Source organism: Eumetopias jubatus, unplaced genomic scaffold (genome assembly GCF_037043125.1).
Source record: "Eumetopias jubatus isolate StellerSeaLion01/CBP00866 unplaced genomic scaffold, mEumJub1_p1.0 scaffold_9, whole genome shotgun sequence".
NCBI classification, from domain to species: Eukaryota; Metazoa; Chordata; class Mammalia; order Carnivora; family Otariidae; genus Eumetopias; species Eumetopias jubatus.
This window is the reverse complement of record NW_028274815.1, coordinates 136,186,500-136,209,192: the sequence shown is the minus strand read 5'-3', so window position 1 is coordinate 136,209,192 and position 22,693 is coordinate 136,186,500. Positions and strand designations below refer to the sequence as shown.

General features: G+C 44.8%; 1 protein-coding gene across 3 annotated transcripts in view; it reads left to right on the top strand.

The window, feature by feature from the left end:
• LOC114197934 (serine/threonine-protein phosphatase 4 regulatory subunit 1-like) overlaps positions 1 to 22,693 on the top strand; it is an 87,721-nt gene that overhangs the window by 39,532 nt on the left and 25,496 nt on the right. For 2 of the 3 annotated variants that reach the window (XM_028089151.1, XM_028089153.1), the window contains exons 4-7: positions 6,280 to 6,386; positions 7,675 to 7,817; positions 13,396 to 13,443; positions 16,534 to 16,680. In XM_028089151.1, coding sequence (XP_027944952.1) covers positions 6,280 to 6,386; positions 7,675 to 7,817; positions 13,396 to 13,443; positions 16,534 to 16,680 — 445 coding nt within the window. The remainder of the gene's footprint in view (positions 1 to 6,279; positions 6,387 to 7,674; positions 7,818 to 13,395; positions 13,444 to 16,533; positions 16,681 to 22,693) is intronic. The other variant, XM_028089152.1, reaches the window with a different exon arrangement.

Here is a 22,693-nt window from a genome sequence, read left to right as displayed (position 1 = left end):
GATCTTAAATCTCTTTTAATCTCTAATTGATTCTCCCTCTCATCTTCTCTCTACATCATCTATTTGTTTGAAGGGGTCATTAGTCTTGTAGAATTTTCCACATTCTAGATTTAGTGGTCATTATTCTCATGGCGTAATTTAACATAATCCTTTGTTCTTTGTATTTTCTGTAAACCGAAAATTACACTTGGAGACTTGATTAGATTCTGCTTCAGTTTTTTTTTTTTTTTTTAAACAATACTTCATGTGTTGTTTTGTATACTTCTCATTACAAAACATCAGGAAACAATGTCTGGGTGTCCCACTTTTGGAGATGTTCATATTGAGCAGTGGGCGCAGGTGTTGGATTCTTTCATTACAAAACTCCCCACCAGCCTTTCTTCTCATGACTTTAGTGGTCACAAATCATCATTGCTTAGATCTGTTATCTCATTATGTGTTGGAAAATGGCAATTTTCTTTTTATTGTCTGTGAAATCTGTAGTATGGCCCCATTTTCCATTCTGTTACTGGTTATTGGTGCCTTTTCTTTTGTTTCCCCCTGGATAATTCTTACCAGAGGATTATCAAGTGTATTAGTTCTGTTGAAGAATCAAGTTTTGGCTTTGATATTCTCTGTTGTGTGTTTATTTTCTAGTTCAGTAATTTCTGCTCTTAATTTCTATTATTTTCTTTTTTGGGGGGAAATTAGTTGCTGTTCTTTTTCTTCTTGTGAGGTATGTTTAACTGTTTTTTTTTTTGCCTTTTTAAAATAACATCGGCATTTTAAATTGTAAGATTGCTGTTAAGTCCTGGAAGTACCTCAGTGTTATATTAGGTGCATCTTCATGTTCTGGTATTAATATTTTTATTACCTTTCAGTATAAAGTATTTTCAATGTCTATAATGATTTCTCCTTTGATCAATGAGTTATTTAGAAGTATGTTGCTTAATTTCCAAATATTGGAGGATTTTCCAGGTATCTTTCTGTTATTTTATTCTGAGTTTGAGTCTAATGTGGTCAGAGAACATACTTGGTATTATTTCTTTTCTTTTTAATTTTTTGGAATTGTTTTATGGTGGTGAATGTTCCAGGTACACTTGAAGGGAATGTGCATCCTGGTGTTTTTGGTTAGAGTATCTTAAAATGTCGGTTAGAACAAGTTGGCTGAGAATATTGTTCAGGTCTTCTGTTTTCTTACTTATTTTCTGTCTACTTGCTCTGTCAGTTACTAAGAGAGGAATGTTAGAATCTGCAACTATAATTTTGGATTTTTCTGTTTTTCAATTCTAACAGTTTATTTTGTAAATCTTGAAGCTCTGATCTTGGGTGCATACACGTTTAGTATTGTTCTGTTTTCTTGAATGAGTTGATTTATCTGTCTCTTTGTAATGTCCCTCTTTGTCCCTAGTGATGTTCCTTTCTCTGAAGCTTGCTGTCTGAATTTAAAATATACACTCAGCTTTTTTTTCTTTTTAAGATTTTTATGTATTTATTTGACAGAGAGAGAGACAGCTAGAGAGGGAACACAAGCAGGGGGAGTGGCAGAGGGAGAAGCAGGCTCCTGGCTGAGCAGGGAGCTCGATGCGGGGCTCGATCCCAGGACCCTGGGCTCATGACCCGAGCCGAAGGCAGACGCTAAATGACTGAGCCGCCCAGGCGCCCCTACACTCAGCTTTCTCTTGGTTACTGACTATATGGTATATTTCTGTGTGTACTTTTATTTTTAGCCTGCCCATGTCTTATATTTAAAGTGTGGTTATTATAGAAGGCATGTAGTTGGGTCTTGCTTTTTTACCCAGTTGCACAATCTCTGCCTTTTCATTTTAATGTTTACACCATGTATGTTTGAAGTGACTGTTGATATGGTTTGGTTTACATCTACCATCTTGCTATTTGTTTTCTATTGATTCAACTCTTGCTATTTCTATTTCATTGTTATTCATATTATTCATTATTTCATTATTTGAAATAGAAGAATCACTTTTTTTGTCCTATGGACTTTTTCTTTTTTAGGATTCCCGGGTATCTTCACTATGGCTTATCAGTTATGTCCCCTTTAAAAAATTGTTATTGTGTTGTTCTAGGGATTATAATATACTTCTCTAAATTGTTACAACATATATTCAGACGAGATGAATGATGCCGCTGTTCATACGGTACAAGGTACGGGAGTGCAGAGCACGCTTCCATGGACTGCTGTGGTCTCTTCCCCAGCCCCTGTGCTGTTGTTTTTCTGCATTTTACTTCCATACACCATTATACATCCCACAGTACCTTGTTACTTTATTTCCTGAAGACATGCAACCATCTTTTAAAGCGATTAAAATGACAAAAATATTTTTTATATTGACCATCATTTATACCATTTTCGTGCTTTTTATTTCTTTTTGTAAAATGCCCATTTTCATCTGGCATCCTTTTGCTGCGAGGACTTCCTTTAACAATTCTTGATAGCACAAGACTGCTATCAGTGAATTCTCATAGCTTTTGTCTGAAACGGTCTTTATTTCACTTTCATTTTTTAAATGTAATTAATAAACTTTAATTTTGAGAGCGATTTTGGATTTCAAGAAAAATTGAGCAGAGAGTACAGAGCATTCCTGTATTCCTTAACTGCCCAAGCATGCCCGACCCTTCCAAGAGACCTTCAGCCTCATATTCATCACACTTATTTTCAAACCCTTGTGTGATCGTTCCCGCATCTGGGTCTGATGTCCTCCCCCTCCTTGTCCTTCTGCCTGCCTCCTGCTCCTCCTCACCCTCCGCTCCCCCGCGTTCTTCTCTTTCTTAAGGCTCTCATCACTGTTCATCATCTTCAGTTTTCTTGCCTACATTTGGGTCTAAACTGTGCCCTTCAGGGCAGGCTCTGGAACTTGCTCATCTCTTGCCCTGAGTCTAGGGCTACTTAATTGGGCTTAACTCATGATAATGACTGCACGAGTGGGTGAGGGAGAGAAGGGACAAAGACACAAGGGGTAGCTTCCATGGTAAGATTTCCAGGAAACATTGCCATGTAAAATTGAGCCATCCTCTTTATACTTTAAAAAATGCACAAAAATAACACATACTTGAAACATTTAGCAATTTCAGAAGTTAAAATAGTGAGAATTTCCCTTCTTCCCCCACTACAGCCTAGGGTAATATGTGGTTCCAGACTTTTCCCTGATTGAGTGTATGTGTATACGACTACATGTATTGCGCATCTATACATAAATATGATTTGTATTAAGAAATAGGTTCATACTGCATATAAAATTCTTCACCATGTTTTTTCATTTACATGAATTTTCAGGAGCATCTTTCTAAGTCAGTGCATATCTACAGGTACCTTTAAAAGTGCTTCTGGGGGCGCCTGGGTGGCTCGGTCGTTAAGCGTCCGCCTTTGGCTCAGGTCATGAGCCCAGGGTCCTGGGATCGAGCCCCGCATCGGGCTCCCTGCTCAGCAGGAAGCCTGCTTCTCCCTCTCCCACTCCCCCTGCTTGTGTTCCCTTTCTCGCTGTCTCTCTCTCTCTCTTTGTCAAATAATAACTAAAAATCTTTAAAAAAAAATAAAAGTGCTTCTGTATAGAACGCTGTTATGTAGATATAATTTACTTAAGTCTCCCTCTTGGGTAGACATTTTGATTGCAGTTCTTTGCTTATATTGTAGTACTAATGGCTGACACGCTACAGGGCTTACCATGGGCCAAGGACCGTGCTATGAGCTTCCCGGGCACAATCTCATTTAACCTTTCTGACGCTTTTCTCAGTCATGCACAGTCATTCTCTCTTCTTTCTTCTCATTAGCATAGCTGACACTGAGAAGTATTGAGACTCATACTTCTGGACTCTGCTTATGCACTATGACCTCTCCAGGTCATTCCGTAAAGCAGCCAGGTTTTCCAGAGTGTTGGTGCCGAAGCACTGATTTGTTTGAGTCTTTAGCTCTTTCCCATTCCGTGTTCACTGCGGTGGATTTGTCCCCCCCTGTTTCAGGGGCCCTCTCTTACCATCTCCTCACTTCCCTTAAGAGGGCAGGTCCCTTGTGACCACTTGAGGCTGGATGCAGATCTCTCTATCCATTCTATGGCCCTACGAGCAGATTGGGGATCTTAGTTGCTTGATTTCCCAGGGGAGGCCAACCTGAATGTGGTCCAGTGAAATGTAATCAGGGACTTTATAGTGTCTGTTTTCGTCTTTCCTAAACCTCCTGGCTGCCACATCTCGACCTTTCATCCCAGGGGTGGTATAAGTCTCTCCGTGGACAGGCTTGAGTTGATGGATTTCTTCCTGTAGTGTGCTGGGCCAAAAGACTACCTCTTTGAATTCGACATTTCTAGTCTTTTCCTGCAAATCAGGGTGGGTTTTCGACGTCAGCTAATTCTGATGCATGGCCAGAAATGATGCACCCTGCCCCTGGGTTGTCAGGGGCTCTCAGGAGCAGGCAGAGGCAGTCAGGGGCTCCTTTCCATTCGTCCCAAGAAGGCTTTCAGGAGTGCCTGTCCCCCCTTATGCCCCGAGGCCTCCAGGCCACCACTGTAAGCCACCGCTGATCCGCACTGATATTTCCCCTCGTTAATGTCTGTTTAAAACAGCTTTACTGAGGCATATTTTTCATGCAGTAAAATCCACCCATCTAAAGCATCCGGTGAGATGAGTCTGGGTAAATGTAAACAGTCTTGCGACCCTCAGCCACAGTCACATTTGGACATGGCCATCTTTCCCTTGTTTCCTTGTTCCTCCCTTTGCCAGCAGTCCCTCGATCCCGCCTCACTGCAGACCAGGAACCATCGATTTGTTTCTGGAGGCTAAGGTTTTTCCTTTTCTAGAACTTCATATGAATGGAATCATGTGGTATGTTGTCTTTTCTCTCTGGCTGCTTTTTCTTAGTAAAATACATTTGAAATTCGTCCCTGTTGTTACCCCTAGGGTTCCTTTTTAGTGCTGAGTCGTATTCCATTGTATGGATAGTTGGTGTCTTGTGTCTGTGTTCCCCAGTTGAGGAACATTGAGATGTTATCCATTTCGTGGCTATTGTGAATCATGCTAATGTGAACATTTGTGTACACGTCTGTGTGTGGACATAACTCTTCATTTCACTTGGGTAGATACCTAAGAGGGAATTACTGGGTTGAATGATAAATATATATTTAGCTTCCTGAGAAACTGCCAATTGTTTTTGAAATTACAGTGCTGTTTTGCATTCCTACCAACAATGTCTGTGGGTTCCTGTTGTCCCATATATTTACCAGCATAGGTATTATTATTATTTTAGTTATTTTTTCTTTTTTAAAATTTTATTTTAATTAGGCTCTGTGCCCAATGTGGGGCTCGAACTCATGACCCTGAGATCAAGAGTCGGATGCTCTACCTACTGAGCCCGCCAGGCGCCCCATAATTTTAGTTCTTCTAGTGGGTGTATCAGTACCTCTTCCTGACTTTTTATTTATGTTTTTGGTTTTTGGTTTTGTTTTGTCTTTAAACTTTATTTTGAAATAGTTTTAGATTAATAGAAGAGTTGCAAAGCTAGTACAGAGGGTTCCCTTTGTACCTTTAATCTTTTAATGAGATGGTTCCCAACCAGGGCTGATTTTGCTCCCAGTGGACCTGTGCAATGTCTAGAGACATTTTTAGTTGTCTCATCATGGGATGGGGGGGCGTCCAGGGGGATTCTACTGACACCTAGTGGGTAGAGGCCATTCGAGATTGAGGTGGCCATCAGGATGCCTCTTTTTTTTTTTTTTTTAAGATTTTATTTATTTATTTGAGAGAGAGACAGAGATAGAGCAGGAGTTGGGAGGAGAGGGAGAGGTAGAAGCAGGCTCCCCGCGGAGCAGGGAGCCCGATGCGGTACTTGATCCCAGGACCCCGGGATCATGACCCGAGCTGAAGGCAGACCCTTAACCGACTGAGCCACCTAGGCGCCCCCAGGATGCCTCTTTTTACTTTTTCCTTCTGCATTTTTTGGTCACTTAATTCCCTCCCACTATCATGGAGCCTCTGTTCTGAGTTTATCTAGGCCTGAAGAATCAATCAGAAATGGAGAAAAAGGGTTTTCTCTAGTCCCAAGTGAACAGTTTCAACCTCCAGTGACCACCAGGCTGGAGGATACAGGTCTGGTTCCTAGAGGATGGTGACCAACATTGTACGGACCATCTCTGGATGTTCCTCGATGGCCTCTCCTCCCTCTGGACAGACGTCGCTGACTTTGCTTTGTTCCCTGGTTTTATTACCTGCTCTTAACACGACGCTCGTAATTAGCACAGCGGCCGTCCGTGTTGCCCATGTAACTGTATGGATCATTTCTTGTCTCCACAGTCAGATTATTGCCAGAGGGCTGCTCGATGTCCTCCGGGACTTCAGTAACGATGAGGAGGACTTCTTAACGGTAATGGAAATTGTGGTCAGATTGGCAGAAGACGCAGGTTTGTACAAGGATTGTATACTTTTATTTTTTCCTTGTGTATTTCCAAGAAATTGTGTATAGCCAATGATAGTGAATTAAAAAGAAAACCTGAGTGCTAATCAATACATTTTAAGCAGTGTCTAAGCATGAATGGGTTTTGTCATGAAGAATGGATGTCTTATTTGGCATCAAATTATCCTTAGTTTTAGAAAATTAGAATGACTAATGGCCATGAATGCTATCTGCCCTGGCAGTTAAGGCCTTTGTAGTTCGTGAGTTTTGCCAGCCTGTTGGTTGCTAAGAAATACCAAATCAAAAGAAGCCTTTTGGGTTAGCACAAGCCCAGTCATTAGTTTCCCTCACCTATGATCTTTGTAGGCTACTCTTGATTTTTCTTTCTCTTTCTACCTCTCCATGATTGCTGTCCTGGGAAGGAAGCACACTGCTGTGCGGGAGACAGGAAGAGGTCCCTCGCATGCTCTCCTCCCCCATACACACAGGAGAGAGGAGTGAGAGGAACAGGTGCTGGGGCTGCCGGTACTGACAGCTGTCCTGCAGCCCCCCCCCAGCCCCCATTTGTAATGATTGGTGAACAGCTTCAGAAAGTTTCGGGAATCTTACATTTGCTTTAGATTTTGATCATTTTAACTGAAAATAGAAAAATAAGCCTTCCACATAGCTCCCGTATTCATTTAAAATATTCATATGAATATGACACAATGCTTTTAGAAGGCCCAAGTGGATGTTTTGAGTCCTTAAATGGATTTTCTTTGTAAATGAGTCACCATTTACAGTGCTGAAGCAATTATATATTTTTGTTAAATTTAATGTGGTATATTGGAGCTAGAGCCTCTCTTTTGTTTAATGCTTTGCCTTAGAAATAATTGGGATGCGTGGATTGTGGGGGAGTGCATTTATGAAAGAATTATTTATAATGTATACATTCTGGCTGGAATTTAAATAAGCACAACCCATAGGTCTGGCATATATGCCATTAGTTGTAATGGCTTTTGGACGCTGGCCCAGCATGCAGACTTCTTGCTCCCTCCTCGATTTATATATGGCTTGTTATAATAGAGTTGTCATTCTCTCTTCCTTTTATGTTTTTATATTGCCAGATAGCTTATTAGCTTTTTAAGCCTGTCTGTACCATAAATACTCTAAATGGGAAATGATTTTTAAACTGCATTTGTCTAATTTCCTTGATGAAGTATTTTAGTAAGAAAAGCTAGAAACTATCACTATATACTCTATAAGCTGCTTGGCTTATTCTTATATAATTCTTTTCTGATTTTTTATTGCTGCAGAGCCCACAGTGCGGACTGAGCTGATGGAACAGATTCCTCCTATTGCTGTTTTTTTACAAGAAAACAGATCAAATTTTCCAGTGGTGCTCTCTGAATATCTCACACCGATTGTAGTGCGGTACCTCACGGATCCAAACAACCAGGTGTGAAAAACTGTGTGACCTGAAGATCTGTGCAGCAAATTCCCTTTAGTCTTAGTTGATATTCATAATTCCCAGAACAGCTTCTCAGAGTTAAGTGATTCAAGAACAAAAGACCTGTTTGTGCCCAGTTCCTCAAGTCACGCAGGCAGATAGACAGCACTCACTCTTATTATCATGAGATTTTTTTTTTTTTTAACTTTTTCTTATGGAAAATTTCAAACACACAGCAGTAGAGAGAATCTTAAAATGAATGTCCATGTCCAAATGAGTGCACCCAGCTTCGACCATCATTAACATTTGACCAGTCTGTTTACATTTATCTTGAGATAGTCCAACCCAGATAAAAGCATTTCCCAGATACCATGTCATTTTAACCGTAAATGCTTTAGTATTACTCTCTGAGAAATATAGACACTTTTTAAAAAAACATAATAGCAATTCCATTATCACATGGATAAAAATTATCAATAGATCCTTAATATCACATAATCTCAAGTCATTCTTGAAACTTTTCCAGTTTTCTCAGAAATCTTTTTTCCGGCAGTCTCTTTAAATCAGAATCCATATGAGGTCTACACATGGCATTTGGTTGATGTGCCTTTTAAATCTCTCTTAATTTATAATCCTTCATCCTCCCATTTACTCCCCTGCTCTGGGAAACTAGGTCATTAACCTCTAGGAGTTCCTGCATTTGGGAGCTGACTGATCACATCCCCATAGTGTGGTTTGAAATGTTCCTCTATTCCCAGTACTTCCTCTGAACTGCTAGTTAAGTCTAGAGGCTTGGTCAGATTCAGAGTTTTATGCAGTATAGTGAGAATCCTTTTTAGATGCCTCTGTGTTTTCCTGCTGCATCAGATCAGGAAGCACTCAGGAAGTGTGAGCATTGGATTGTGTTTGGGTTGTGTCAGCCTTATCTGTTCATTACAGAATTCTTCGCCAAGAGTATGTATTGATATTTCCAAAATCACATTTAGGATTATAGGGCTTTTACTTATTTGATTTTATATTCATAACTTTATTTTTTACACAGCATAAATCTTGCTTCTTAATGGCATTGATGTGTCTGTGTGTGTGTGTGTGTGTCCAAAATAAAAATACCAGTATGATTGCTAACAGTATGATTGATTACTAACAGTATGGTAGGATAGCTGAATATAGTTTGAAATTTCTTTGCTGTTCTTTTTGTTTTGGGGCTGTCTCCCACTAGAGATGCACAGTCATATTAACATTAATATTAATGAGACTGTGTTTCAAAGTCACTTGTATTAATCCTTCTCTTTGTGCCTAAGCTGCCAATTTGATCCATACTTATGCTCATTTATTTTTTATTTTTAGGAATTGTTTTAGCTTTTACATTTTGATTTAATTTAGACTTATAATTATTTAAAATGTTTTTACATAATTCCAAGTCAAAACTGTAAAACAAAGTACATTCAGAAAAATCTGACTTGTGGGGCACCTGGGTGGCTCAGTTGGTTAAGGGTCCGACTCTTGGTTTCAGCTCAGGTCATGGTCTCAGGATTGTGAGATTGAGCCCTGTGTCAGGCTCCATGCTCAGTGCAGAGTCTGCTCGAGATGCTCTCTCTCTCCCTCTCCCTCCTCCTCTGCCCCTCCCCCTCTCTAAAATAAATAAATACAGTCTTTAAAAAAAAAAGAAAAGAAAAATCTGACTTCCATCCCTGTCTCGCCCATCTGTTCTGTCCCTCCCCTGTAGATAGCCATTTTTTCCAGGTTTTGTTTTATTCTTACCTTTAAAAAATACACACAGATAACTTGAAGCACATATGCACATACCCTTTTGCTCTGCACCCCCCCGTGTTACTTTCTCAGATGCAAGTGGCATACTGTGCATGATGCTCTGTCCCTTGCTTTCCCCGCTGTCCAGGGTATTCTGGAGATCAGTCCATAGCAGGTGAGGCAAAGCTTCCTCATCCCTTTTTCCAGCAGCATGGTACTCCACTGGGGAGATGTAGCATAGTTCATTGATAGACATTTGGGTTATTTCTACTGTTTTGTCACTTTAAAATTGTTGCAGCAAGTAGCCTTGCAGCCTTTTCTATTTCTGAGTTATTTTGGGAATGGATTTGCACAAAGGCTAAATGTATTTATAATTTTTTTTTTTTTAGGGGGAGAGAGAGCGAGCGGGAGAGCACAAGGCAGGGGGAGGGGCAGAGGGAGAGGGAGAGAGAGAATCCCAAGCAGCTCCACGCCCAGCACAGAGTGGGATGGGGGGCTCGATTTCACGACCCTGAGATCATGACCTGAGCTGAAATCAAGAGTTGGACGTTTAACTGACTGAGCCACCCAGGTGCCCCCATATTTATAATTTTTAATGATATGCCAAGTTTTCGTTATTGTTGTTTTCAAGAAGTTCTGCAGTTTTGGCTTATTTCTCCCTTAATCTAAGCATTTTTATTTATTTATTTATTTATTTATTTAAAGATTTTATTTATTTATTTGAGAGAGCGAGCATGAGAGAGAGCATGAGAGGGAAGAGGGTCAGAGGGAGAAGCAGACTCCCCGCCGAGCAGGGAGCCCCGATGCGGGACTCGATCCCGGGACTCCAGGATCATGACCTGAGCCGAAGGCAGTCGCTCAACCAACCGAGCCACCCAGGCGCCCCTAATCTAAGCGTTTTTAAAGAGCAAATACTTTAACTGTTACACTGTGACACTATTAAATGTAGTATTCGAATAAGGAAGAAAGTCCCCCTTTTTCCACTCTCCTAACGGCAGTATTTTGATTAGTTTTGCATTTTCTTCTTCAGGTGCTTCCATTTTTTCCCACATGGGTCTAATCATAATGTGATGCAGTTTCTCCCGTTCGTTCCTTTATTCCGACGGCTTCTGAGTGCCCGTTCTGAGCCGCGCGTGCTGCTTTGTGCTGGGGATACAGACATGAGTAGGACGGGTTTCCTGCCCCCGAAAGCTCCCTGGTGTGTAGTAGGCCTTGTACATCTTCATGATCTTTGTGTTTTCATTTTTGTTGAATGCTTAGCTTTCTTTCAGCCTTTTGGTGCAGTGGATGCAGTGAGCATTATAAAGGATGTGGTTATATTCTTCCATTGGCTGTTGTTTTTTCCTTTGGATATATTCTTGAAGATGAGATTGTACTGGGTCAAAGAACTTGACATGTCCTTGACCTTTGTCATATATCATTGACATCTGTTTGGTTCCAGAAGGGGAGTGGCTGGAACTGTGAGTTGGACCCCAGGCTCTCTCCTGTCCCTCCTTGCTCTGCCACCACCCTGAGCCTTCCTAGAGGCCTGTGGCTCCCACTTCCCCTTGTCCTCCTGCCTTCATTTCCTGTTCCGCTTTGGGTGCCCCCTCCCTCAGCCTCCCCTTTCTGGTGGCCTCCCCATCTGCACTCCTTTCTGACAGGGCCGCCGCCACTCTGTCTCTGCCTGTCCGTCCATCCACAACTCGCAGACTCGCAGGTCCCGGGGGCTGAGTTTGGGTCGGGGTGGGGGTGGGGGCTGCTGCCATGCATTGACTGGTGCCATTGCAGATTTATGGATTCTGATCGCAGCCAGACTCGCAGCGCTGCCTGCCGACCCTTCCGCTCGTCCCTCTTCAGCTGGTCTTACATCATCCAAGGCTGCTCTCTCAGACCTTTGCCACTGTCATCAAGCCTCTCCACCTTGGTCTGTCGTCCACCAGATGGGCGACCTTGCCTTTTGCTTCAGTGAGAAAATAGAGGCCTTCCGTCTTCGTCCATTCTCTCAACAAGTGGATCCTCTCATGCTTCCTTTGGTTCCCTGGAGCCCCAGCCTGGGGCCATCAAAACCCTCCCTCCTCCCGCCCCCCTGCCCAGCCGGGCCTTGCCAGGTGTCCTTTGTTTCCATAATAAACATAACTCTTTTGGGTACACCCCCTCTTCTCCATTCCTGTCACCTTTAAGCACAGAAATATGGCAGAGTCCGATGTTCCTGAAGGTTTTTCGTTCAGACTCTAATGCCTTCAGGCACAGCCGACTCCTCTGTGGGCCGCCACATCTGTGCACCCCTTCCCTTCTGCCCATGCTCGCGGCCTTGCTCCTTCCAGATGCCTCTCCTCTCCTCCTGTCCATGTCTTCCTCACTTTAACTGAGGCCAGCCCTTTCAGACCTGCTCCCTGGGGCGATGCCGCAGGGTCCCCGAGGAGGTAGGATTCCGAATTCTGCCAAAACTCAGATTCTTTTGCCTGTGGGAGTGGGTCTGTCAGGTTGGCCGAGCATCTGCGGCGCAGGCCTCCCTCCGTTCGTCATCAGGTACTCTTCGGGGCCAGTGTGCTTTGCAGTGACTCATGGGAGGTAGGAAATCACAAAATCAGGCACAAGAGCGATATCATTACCACGTTGCTGGTACTGCTAACAGCTGCCGTTGCTTGAGCTCTCAGGGTGTGACATACTGTGCTCCAGGATTAGCGAGGATTATCTTGTTTACTCTTCCTAACCACTCGGTGAAGTATGGGCATGCATGTTCATTCCTTTTTGTTTTGGAGGTGTGGGAGCCGAGTGCAGAGAAATGTGGTGTGTGTGTTGGGGCGCCGTGAGCTGCCGGGGGAGCCCGGGATGCCAGGCCCCGTTTCCCGAGGCTCATTTGGTGTATGTGTTGGGACTGCCTGGGCTCTTCTGGATGTCGTGACTAGTATTTTCTCTCCCACGTTAGACTCTGAGCACTGACTGTAGGAGCTGTGTCTTGCTTGATTATCTCTGTGCCCGAGCACAGGGCCTGGTACCTGGTGGAGTTTTAGTAGTGTGTTGGGGGGCTGAGGCAGCTGCCACCTCTCTGTTTGCTAGTGTGGCCACATTTCTGCAGCTGTCCTGAGCTACTTGCCTTGTCTCTCAGGGGACACGGGGGTCCCAGCCCCTCTTTGGTGCGATGTCTTCATTTCCCTCTTTGTTCCCATCTTCTTGTCTCAGAGCTGGCCCGTTTTTCCAGTCTCTCTCATTGGCTTTCCTCTTTTGATTTTCATTATGCCTCCATCTCCCTCAACCCTCTGTGCCCTGGCCTCTCCCCTGTGCGCACCACCACTCCCTTCCCCACTGCCGAGCTTCTCGAAAAAGGAAGCTCTGCAGCCTCTGCCCTGCATGGGCTCCCAGCCAGGCAGCAGCTGGCCCCACTGCAGCCGATGGCCCCACAGCCAGCCGAGAGGTGTCTTGCTGTGGACTCAGCTCGTCTCACTGTGAAATCCGGTGTTTTTGTTTCTTCAAAAATAGTTTTGATTTTTAAAAAACCATGAGATGTTTTAATCACATGAGAGGATTGTGTTATAAGTACCCATACACCTATTATACTCACTCAACAAATGTTAAACTTTTGTAATTTTGCTTTAGACCTGTTTAATTTTTTATGTATAGGTTGTAGATACGGTTAAAACTGTGCTGTACCCTCCCCAGGCCGTTCTCCCTCCCTCCCCCTTTGTAGGGAACCACTACCCTGAGCCCCGGGGTGTCCCGAGTTTTACATTCCCACCCCTCGTGCAAGTGGCCCTGAATAAGAGAGGGTCTTGTTTTAGGTGCTTTAAGACCTATATAAATGGCATCACACTGAACTTTCCATTCTGCCACTTGCTTTTATCCCTCCCTTTTTAAGATCCATCCACATCGATCCCAAGAGCTCGTGATCATTCATTTTAACCAGGTAATGGGATTGCATTTATATTCTTCCCACAATTTATCTATCCAGTGACTTCTTTTTTGCCTTTACTTGATTTTTTTTTTTGCACCGTTTGTCACCATTAACAACTTGTGGGTCTTTGAAGAAACCTTTCTTGGCTGCCTCCTAGACATTTCGCATCGCTCTTCCCCCACGGATGGGATGCACAGGTGACGGGGACATGTTTTCTGTTCTTCCTGGAGCTCAGCATTAGGTCAGTGTGCACTGGGATCGTCTTATTACCTCTTACATCCCTCTCTTGGCAACTAGTCATATGATTTTAGTCACAGTAAAACAGGATTCATTTGGGGGAGACCGGACCCCACACACTGTTCTTTTTTTTTTTTTTTTTTAATATTTTATTTGTTTATTTGAGAGGGGGAGGGAGAGAGAGAGCGAGCACGCGCGCAAGAGCGTAAGAACAGGGGGAGAAGGGAGAAGCAGACTCCCTGCTGAGCAGGGAGCCTGGACAGGGGGCTCGATCCCAGGACGCTGGGATCATGACCTGAGCCGAAGGCAGACACTTCACTGACTGAGCCACCCAGGCGCCGCCCCCCCCCCCCACACTGTTCTGAGCCCTTCGTGTCTGTAGGTCGTGTCACCCCACAGCTGCCCTGGGAGGCGGGTACTGTCACTGTGTACTTCTACAGACAAGAAGCCGAGGCTCAGAGAGCCCTCAGCCTCTGGCCCCGGAGGATGCAAATGGGCGCAGCCTGGAAACCAGGGCAGGGTCTCCTGTGGGTGACCCAAGTGCCCCCCCACCCCTTCCTTTCCGGCTGGTCTGCTCTTCCCTAAGCTGCCGCACTGGCCCTGGCCCTTGCCCGCCCTGCAGGGTGTGGTCTGGTCTTTTTCTTACTGTGTCAGGATTCCCTTGGTGGTCTCTTCTGCTTCCGCCGTGGAGCAGAGCCACGTGCACAGGGCTCTCTCTCCCCCAGGAGTTCACGAGCCTGCACCGCCCGGTGACGGTTCTCCCGAGGCACCCAGTGCATCACATTGGGCCCCCAAGCTCAGACACCCACCCCAGTTCTCTTTACCTTCAGTCTTCCTTCTCCATTTTTTCCATTTGGTGATTGGTAGCCTGAGGCAAAGACCCCCAGGGTCATATTTGGTTTTCCCAGATCGTCTCTAGTGACGAGCTTAGCTCTGTCCAGCGGTGTCTCTCGAACCTCCCCTCTCCTTTCTGGCCCCCCTGACCCCCCGAATTCCGGGCCTCAGCCAGAGCATCTCTGCCCAGGAGCCCTTCGCCCACTCTTGCAGCTTTTAGAGCCACTTGAGGCTTAAACTGTCACCATCACTGAAGCTGTGTCTGCTCTTGTCACTCCTCTGCTTTCCAACCCTTGGGGCTCCCTGGTGCCCTGCCCCACCCCAGCTGGCCCTTCAGCCTCCCCCGGCTCGCTTGAGGTGCTATGCCCTGACTTGCCCCGTGTCCTCAGGGCTCATCTCCTATGTCCACTGTCCCCTCGCTTTCCTTGCTTCCTCTAACAGTCCCCAGGGGCAGCCGGAACCAAGCACTGCAAGCTGGGGGCTTAAAACAGCACACATTTATTCTCTCACAGTTGGGGAGGCTGGAAGTCCAAGATCAAGGTATCATCCGGGTCATGCTCAGTCTGGAGGCTCCAGGGGAGATTCTGCTCCTTGTCTCTTCCAGCTTCTGGAGGTGTGGACGCCCTCGGTCTCCAGCTGCGTCGCCCTCGCCTCTGCCTCTGTTTTCCTGTGGCCTCCTCCTCTTCTGTCTGTCCTCTCCCCTTGCCTTTGTCTTGTAAGGACACTTGTGACTGCCCTTAGGGTCACCCTGCTAATGCCAGGGGACCTCAGGTCCTTAACGTGACCCCCAGTCACATCTGCAGAGACCCTTTTTCCACAGAAGGTCACATTCAAAGACTCCAAAGATTGGAGGTCTACGACGTTTGGGGGCACCCTTCACCGCCTGCCCTCAGCAAGCTTCTGACTGCCTCTGACATTCTGCTCCATGTCCTCAGCCGAGGACCTGCCCACCCGCCCCCGCCTGCCGTGTCCTCCCTGCGCTGCCGCCCTCTGGAGTCCTCAGCTGCCACCTGGGACTGGGACGCGCGGCGAGGTGGCCAAAGGGTCTGGCCCTCCCGGGCTGTGCTCCTCGCACCTCGCACATTTTCTGCTCCTGGCATGTTCCGGAAAGCTCAATGAGTGTCTGACACCTCCGAGTTATGGGGGACTTTCACTGCCTCTGGCTGGACACTGTGTCCTATCACCCAGGCCTGGTAATATTGCTGGGGCATCCACTTTCTTCTGCCCGCCCCTCTCACCGGGGCTGTTGCGGTGGCTACCTGGCTGACGTCTCTGCCCTCAGCCTTCCATTGCCTCTGGGTGACTTGAACACCACTGCCGGAATGGCCTTTCTAAAATACCATTTTCATCTTGTCACTTGTTTGGGAGGTTCCACGTCAGAGTGCCTCCGTGGCTTCTTTTGTAACCGCTCTCTGCTCACCTGCCACTCTGTGTGTGCTCTGGGTCCCGGTGCTCTTTCCCTCCTTCAGCGTCACTGCAGTGGGCTGCATCTTCCATTGCTTGCTCTGTAAATTGGGAGTTTCCTGTGCTTTCATGTCCCCAGATATGTTCTCTGTCCAGCTTTTTGGGGTCCCTCTGCCTTCTAGTGCTCGCTCGCCCCTCCTCTCTGGGACTGAGGAGGCTTCCGAGTCCTGCCTCGTTGGGGCTTATCTCTGGGCCCCTGCCCCGTGGCCTTCTGTGGACGTGTGTGGGTGTGTCTGTGCAGAAATCCGGGGTCTGAGCCATGAGGGCAAAGTGGGGGGCGCTGTTGGAGGACAGATGGGGGACATGACCTCAATGGGGTTCTGGGGAAGGGGATGTGTGGCCCGAGAGGAGAGGAACGGTAGGAACCAGCCAGGCAGAGGGAGCGGCGTATTCTGAGGCCTGGGGTTGGAAGTACACGTGGCGGGCCAGACGCCCTGTGTGGTTCGCGTGTGCCGCAGGAGACAGGGCGGCCAGCTTGGCACTCTGCTCAGGGAGTTTGGTCTGGATCCTGAGAGCACTTTAGCTCATTCGGTGTTTCACCTTTTGCCTTTTTTTTTCCTCTTCTAGGTTAGAAAATCAAGTCAGGAAGTGCTCTTGATTCTTCTGGAACAAGATCTAATTTCCCAGCACGATATTGAAAACAAAGTGTGTCCAATCCTGCTGGCGCTCTCTGCCCCGGACAGTGATGACGAATATAAAGCAGAAGCTGTGAACGTAAGTCTGTGTGGGGAACGACAGCCCCACACCTTGGTGGTGTGTCCCATAATTTGGGGTGTGCATGACTTGAGGTTTCACATGTGTTCATTGTTGGCCAGCACTTTCCCCCTAAACAAGGCGGCTGGCGATGTGGCCTTGGTCAGAGAACGTTCACAGTTCAGATCTGAGCATGTTTTGGCAATGATTATCCTTAGATCACCAGTTGTTTTAAGATGGCAAAGCTGTCGGAATCAAAGTAGTTTAGGCTGAGGTGAGGCAAGATGCAGAGATTTATAGGTAAATCAGTCTTTGGACCCACTGGGATCATGAGCCTTGTTTCCCAGAGTACAGAACCCAGTCTAGTATGGGCAATGATTTTAGGTTGTGGTTGGGCAGTTCAAGAAAATCCAGTAGACGTGAGTGTCTGCGTATAGTTTAGGACAAGAGAGTGCTGGGTAGGGATGTGAGCAGATACGAGAGTCGACTTTGAAGAGTGCAGGGTGGCCAGAATGTCCATGGCAGTTTGGGATGTGCCCTATCGAAGCATCTGCTTGTACCAGTTAAAGGTGTGTAGTTGAAGGACTGGTACACATACTAAATTTCTTCTTCCTTTAATAGTTAATTTTGTGGTTTCCTTGGGTTTGTAAGACCCCGTACCCCTCATAACGTGACTGTAGAGTCAAGGACTTTCTACTTGCCTCTGGAACCCTCGTTCACATAGTAGCTGCTGACGAGCCAGTGGTAGCTCCACCGTACTGCCCTAGACACAGACTCCCTGGCTTGTCCTTATGCCTTCTTTGTGGCCCAAGGGACGGTCGTCCATGGCCATCTTCTCTGTGGCTACTTTCCTCCACTGACCCAGGCAGACGGTGCTGCACAGAACAGCCCCCTGTTTCTCTTACAGAAGACTCAGGATTATCCCAGTATTTTAGGAAAATCATACCTAAGGATTAAAAACAGAAAAAAAATCATGGGCCTTCATTATGAGTACGACAATATCTAGAAGGTAATTGTTTTCTTGGTTGGAAAAGAATGACATTGGAAAAAGGAATTCTTTTTCAAAGTGAGGAAACATAGAGTGCGGAGCTAAAAAATTGTATTATAGCATCAGAGCATTTGGCAATTATTCTTCATTTATGTAAAAGTTTTCCTCAACTATGAGTTACAGGGCTGGCTTTTTAAACTAATTTAAGTTTTTGCATATTCCATATGTTTATAAGATGAATCAGGCTGAAGAATAATTGATTATTAAAATTCAAATTCTCCAGGGTTCTTTTATAAATTTCAAGTTTCCCTATAAGAAATTAAATTTATTTTGCAAAATGAACCTGGATAATATCATTTAGTTGGCATATTTGGCAGTTGAGCAGTGAACTTTGCCAGCTAGATCTTCTTCTTTGTTGGAAAGTTGGTTAGGCAAGTTTCCAAGGTTACAACCGACAACCAAATCTCTTATCCCTGAAGGCTGATAATAGTGTGAAAGATAATGCTCAAGGCGTTTTTGCGTGATTGTTCCTTTGCTTTGTTTTCAGCCACTCCATTCTTGCCAGCAATATTCTTTTCCTCCTCCTCCTCCCCGGCCTCCTCCTCCCTCTTCTGTTTCTTCTTCCGGTGAAAATATTTGGAAAATATAACAGGCCTTCAAAAAGCTATCTCCACAGCTCACTTACAGAACTAATTAGTTCACGTAAATTGTATTTTTCATTCTAAGCGAGTGGCTGATACCATTACTCGAATGTGTAAGCTTTCAGATGTGGCTGCCAAGAACAGTTAGTCTCGAACCCTCCTCAGGCTGAGGTGCAGCTACGTTTCAGGGTATTTCTGGAGGAGCTCCACTTCTCTCCCCACAGAGCCCTGTTGGAAGCAGGATTCAGGGTGCCTGGTTAGGCCCCTGCGTGCTTTGGTCAGATTCGGAAGCTGTCCTGTATTCCTCTCCTGGCGCCCCAGAGTTCCTCTCCTGGAGGCCAAGGGGAAGGGGTCGCTGGACAGATCTCACTCCTTGGGCACCCGGCATCGAGAATCCCGGAGGGCGCTGTTCTCATTAGCTAGGAAGTGACAGGATGGATAGAAGAGAGTGGCTTTTATTCCTCAAGGAGAAGTAGCCCACATGTGTGGTTTGGAGAGCTCCCCAAGGAGGGCGGGGTTCCCAGCTGGGCTGGGAGTGACCCCCAGATACTGTGGGCCCCATGTGCCGGCGAGGAGGGTGATGGGTGAGGAGAGAAGCCAGTTGTGCTGCTTGTTTGGGGCTCTCTTTCCAGCCACGTGGTGTGAATGCTGCTACAGCCCACCGTCCGTAAACACGCACCCTCCCAGAATAGTTTGGTTCCAAAGGAATTGCTTCTTGCCCAAAGGAACCTGCATGCCTCCATCAGCAAAATGTGTGTCTGTGCTCTCGCCGTTTCTTTCTCGTTAGGGCTTACAATCAGTTGATTCTGGTGCCAGCAACCCTAGTGCATACTTGATTAGGGAAATCAAAGGTAGCCAAGTAGACATGGCCTGGGCATTTTTAAATTGAGTTATGCAGTGTAAATTACAGGCTGGTTTCTTCCATCCTGCTTTCTCACAGACATGCGCATTTGGGTTTGTGAAATCTTTCTATAGATGGCAGACAATGTCCGTGACTCCCTCCTTTAGCAATCGAATTGTGAACTTGACTTATTTCCCCTTCAAAAGTGTGAGCTTCTAAACACAGGTGTCTTTCCGCCATCGGCATCCAGCACAGTGCCAGGCCCAGAGTCAGTACTAAATAAATGTTAGTTGTTGAATGAATGAATCGGTAAAAACTGGAAGCGCTGCATCCTGTAATTATATCTAGACAGCATAAAGAGGCCACCAGAGACCAATTATAATTCCTCTTGCTTGCAGGAAGGCCATTAGCATTCTGAGATTATAACTAATTGTCAGAAGGCTATTTTTCTCTCTCAACACGTTTTCACATTAAGGCTTCCTCATTTTTTGTCGTCATTCCTATTTTTAAGCTCATTTTTATTTGTGCATTTATTTAAAAAGAATGTTGTGGTTGTGTATTATAAAGAATAGTTGGCTCCAAGCAACTAAGTGAAGATCGTCATTCCATGCGAGTAGTTCCCAGGGCCACGGGAATATCATTTCTTGTCACTTGGTGTGCTGGCTGGCTTTTAATGACTCTGGATTTGTTTTATACTGGTAGTAATAAGGTCATGTGGGTGTGGCAGATGGACAGGGGTAGACGGAGCTACTGGGCACTCTTCAGTTGCCTGTTCCCCTGGATACGGGAGCTTTGCGTGCTCATTTACTGTGGCCGCCACTCTGTACAACTCTGCCTCGAGTCAGGTCAGAGAGATGTGTCCTCCGAGCTCGGAAGACGCAAGTCTTTTCATTTTGTGGGGATCATTTCCCCTCCCCTCGGCCCCACCCCTCTTCCTGCCAGTCCGTGTGCTTTTGCCCCGTGTTTGCTGTGTGCAGATTCCAAGTAGTTGTGGGTGAGCTGCTAACCCAGGACCTTTTTCTGCTAAGGCTGTGTGTACCGTGGGAAGAGCAGACCGCAGAGACAGGAAGCCCTCCTCCTTCTTCCTCCCCCATCTTTTTTTCTTTGAGGGGGCAGTGGGAGAGTTCTTTAAAAATTTTGGGGGGTGATTTTTCATTTTGTTTTAGTTTTAAACTTGTAGAAAATTTTCAGGAACGGACTCTTGAACTCTTGTATACCCTCTGTCCAGGTTCGCCTGTAGTTTATTACAGTCTCTGCCTTACACATGTGTGTACGCACACACACACAGATACACATACGTGTGTGGTTAAGTGTTTTTCTGAGCCATTTGAGAGGAAATTGGAGGCATTATGCCCTTTTAGTCCCACATTTTCCAGTGTGTATTTCCTAAAAGTAAGGGAATACTCTCTTAACCATAGCACATCGATCAAAATCAGGAAGACTGACTTTGATATGATGCTAATATCTCCTGCACAGTTCACATGCAGATGTTGTCATTTGTCTGGGATCCAGTCCAGGATCACACAAAGCACGGAATTGTCACAACACTTTGGTCTCCTTGTATCTGGAACAGATCCTGAGGCTTTGAATTTTGTAACGTTAACATGTTGGAAGAGCACAGGCCAGTTCTTGGGCAGAATGTCTCCCAGTTTGGGTTTGTCTGATGTTTCCTCATGATTAGATTCAGGCTCTGCGTCTCTGACAAGAAAGGTGAAGAAAAGTGTTCTCATGTATCACGACGGGAGACCCAAGACTTCAGTGTGTTCTGACTTTGGCCATCTTTAACTGGTGACTTAGGAGTTAGAGGTGGTGTCTGCCCAGTTTTTATGTACTGCTTTCTCCTCTGGATGTAAGAAGGGGAGTCAGAGTGTGCTTTTCATCAGACTTCCCCCTACTAGTATGGTGTCCATTGATGGTTCAAGTTGATCTTCCACCATGAAGAGTGTTCCCTTCTCCATTATTTGCTTACATTTTGTTGTTGATTTTCATATCTGTATTCAAGAGGACTATTGTAGGCAATTTTCTTTTCCTATTAGTTTTTGTCAGGTTTTAGAATCTGGGTTATTTGGGCATCAAAAAATGAGTTGGGAAACATTCCCTGCTCTTCTATTTTCTGAAAGATTTTGTTCAAAATTGGTGTTGTTTTCCCCTTAAGTATTTGTTAGAATTCACCAGTAAAACCTCTGGTGCTAGGGTTTTCTTTGAGAGATGATTTTTGATAGCAAGTCCAATTCAGATATGGGGATATTCAGATTTGTTATTTCATCTGTGTCAGCGGGTAAGTTGTGCATTTTAGGGAATTTATTAATTTCATCTAAGTTGTTAAATTTATTGGACTAATGTTGCTTGCAATATTTCCTTATCCCTTTTGGGATGCTGGGTGGCTCAGTCTCAGGTAAGTGTCTGCCTTCGGCTCAGGTCATGATCGCCGGGTCCTGGGATCAAGCCCTGCATCTGGCTCCCTGCACAGTGGGGATTTCCCTCTGCCCCTTCCCACCCCTGCTTATGCTCATGCTCTCTCTCTCTCTCAAATAAATATATAAAGTCTTGAAAAAAATATATCCTTATCCCGTTCATGCCTGTAAGATCTGTAGTATGTTCCCCTTTCATTTATGATATTGGTAATTTGTGTTTTCTCCCCCCTTTTTTTCTTTCTTGATCATCAGTCTTGCTAGGGCTTTATCAATTTTATTGATATTTTCAAATAATCTATTTTTGGTTTTGCTGATTTCATTATTTTCTTTTTCATTGATAGCTACTTTCTATTTACTTCTATTTACTTCAATTCAGTTTGCTTATATTTTTCTAGATTATTAAGGAGGAAAAACTTTAAGTCCATCTTTTCCCTTTTAAGCATGTAAAGCTTTTATGTTTATATCTTTGTGCTATATTGACCCTTTCATTGAGGAATGACGTTACTTACCTCTGACAGTAATCTGCAAATATCTTTATGTTTAAAGTGTTCCTGCTTTCATTAGCATGGAGGTGGGCTTTGCTTTTATATCCAGTCTGGCAGTTTCTGCTTTTTAATTGGAGTCTTTAGTCTGTTTATGTTTAATATAATTATTGATTATATTTGGTAATTCTACCACTTTGGTATTTTTTTTTCCATTTGTCTCATCTGTTTTTGTTCCTCTATTCTTTCCTGCCTTCTTTTGGACTAGTTGAGTATTTTTATAGTACTATATTTTAATTCCTCTGTGAGGATTTTGAAAACCTGTAGCACCCTGCAACAATGTCGTTCCACTCACTCCCTCTCCTCCTCTGTGCTGTTGTTTTCATATACATTACGACATACATGTCCCTTATGAACCTGGTGATACAGTATTATAAATTTTGATTTAAACAATTATATCTTTTGAAGAAATTAAGAAAAGAGAAAAAATAGCCTTTTATACTCACATTTTTATCATTTTTGGTACTCTTCCTTTCTTTCCTGGATCTGAGTTTCCATCTGGTATCATACTTTCAGCCTAAAGAACTTAAGTACTTTGTTTAGCTTGATTGGCTGAGAATGAGATTTCTCTTTTTAATCCAGAAATTCCTTTATTTTGCCTTCAATGT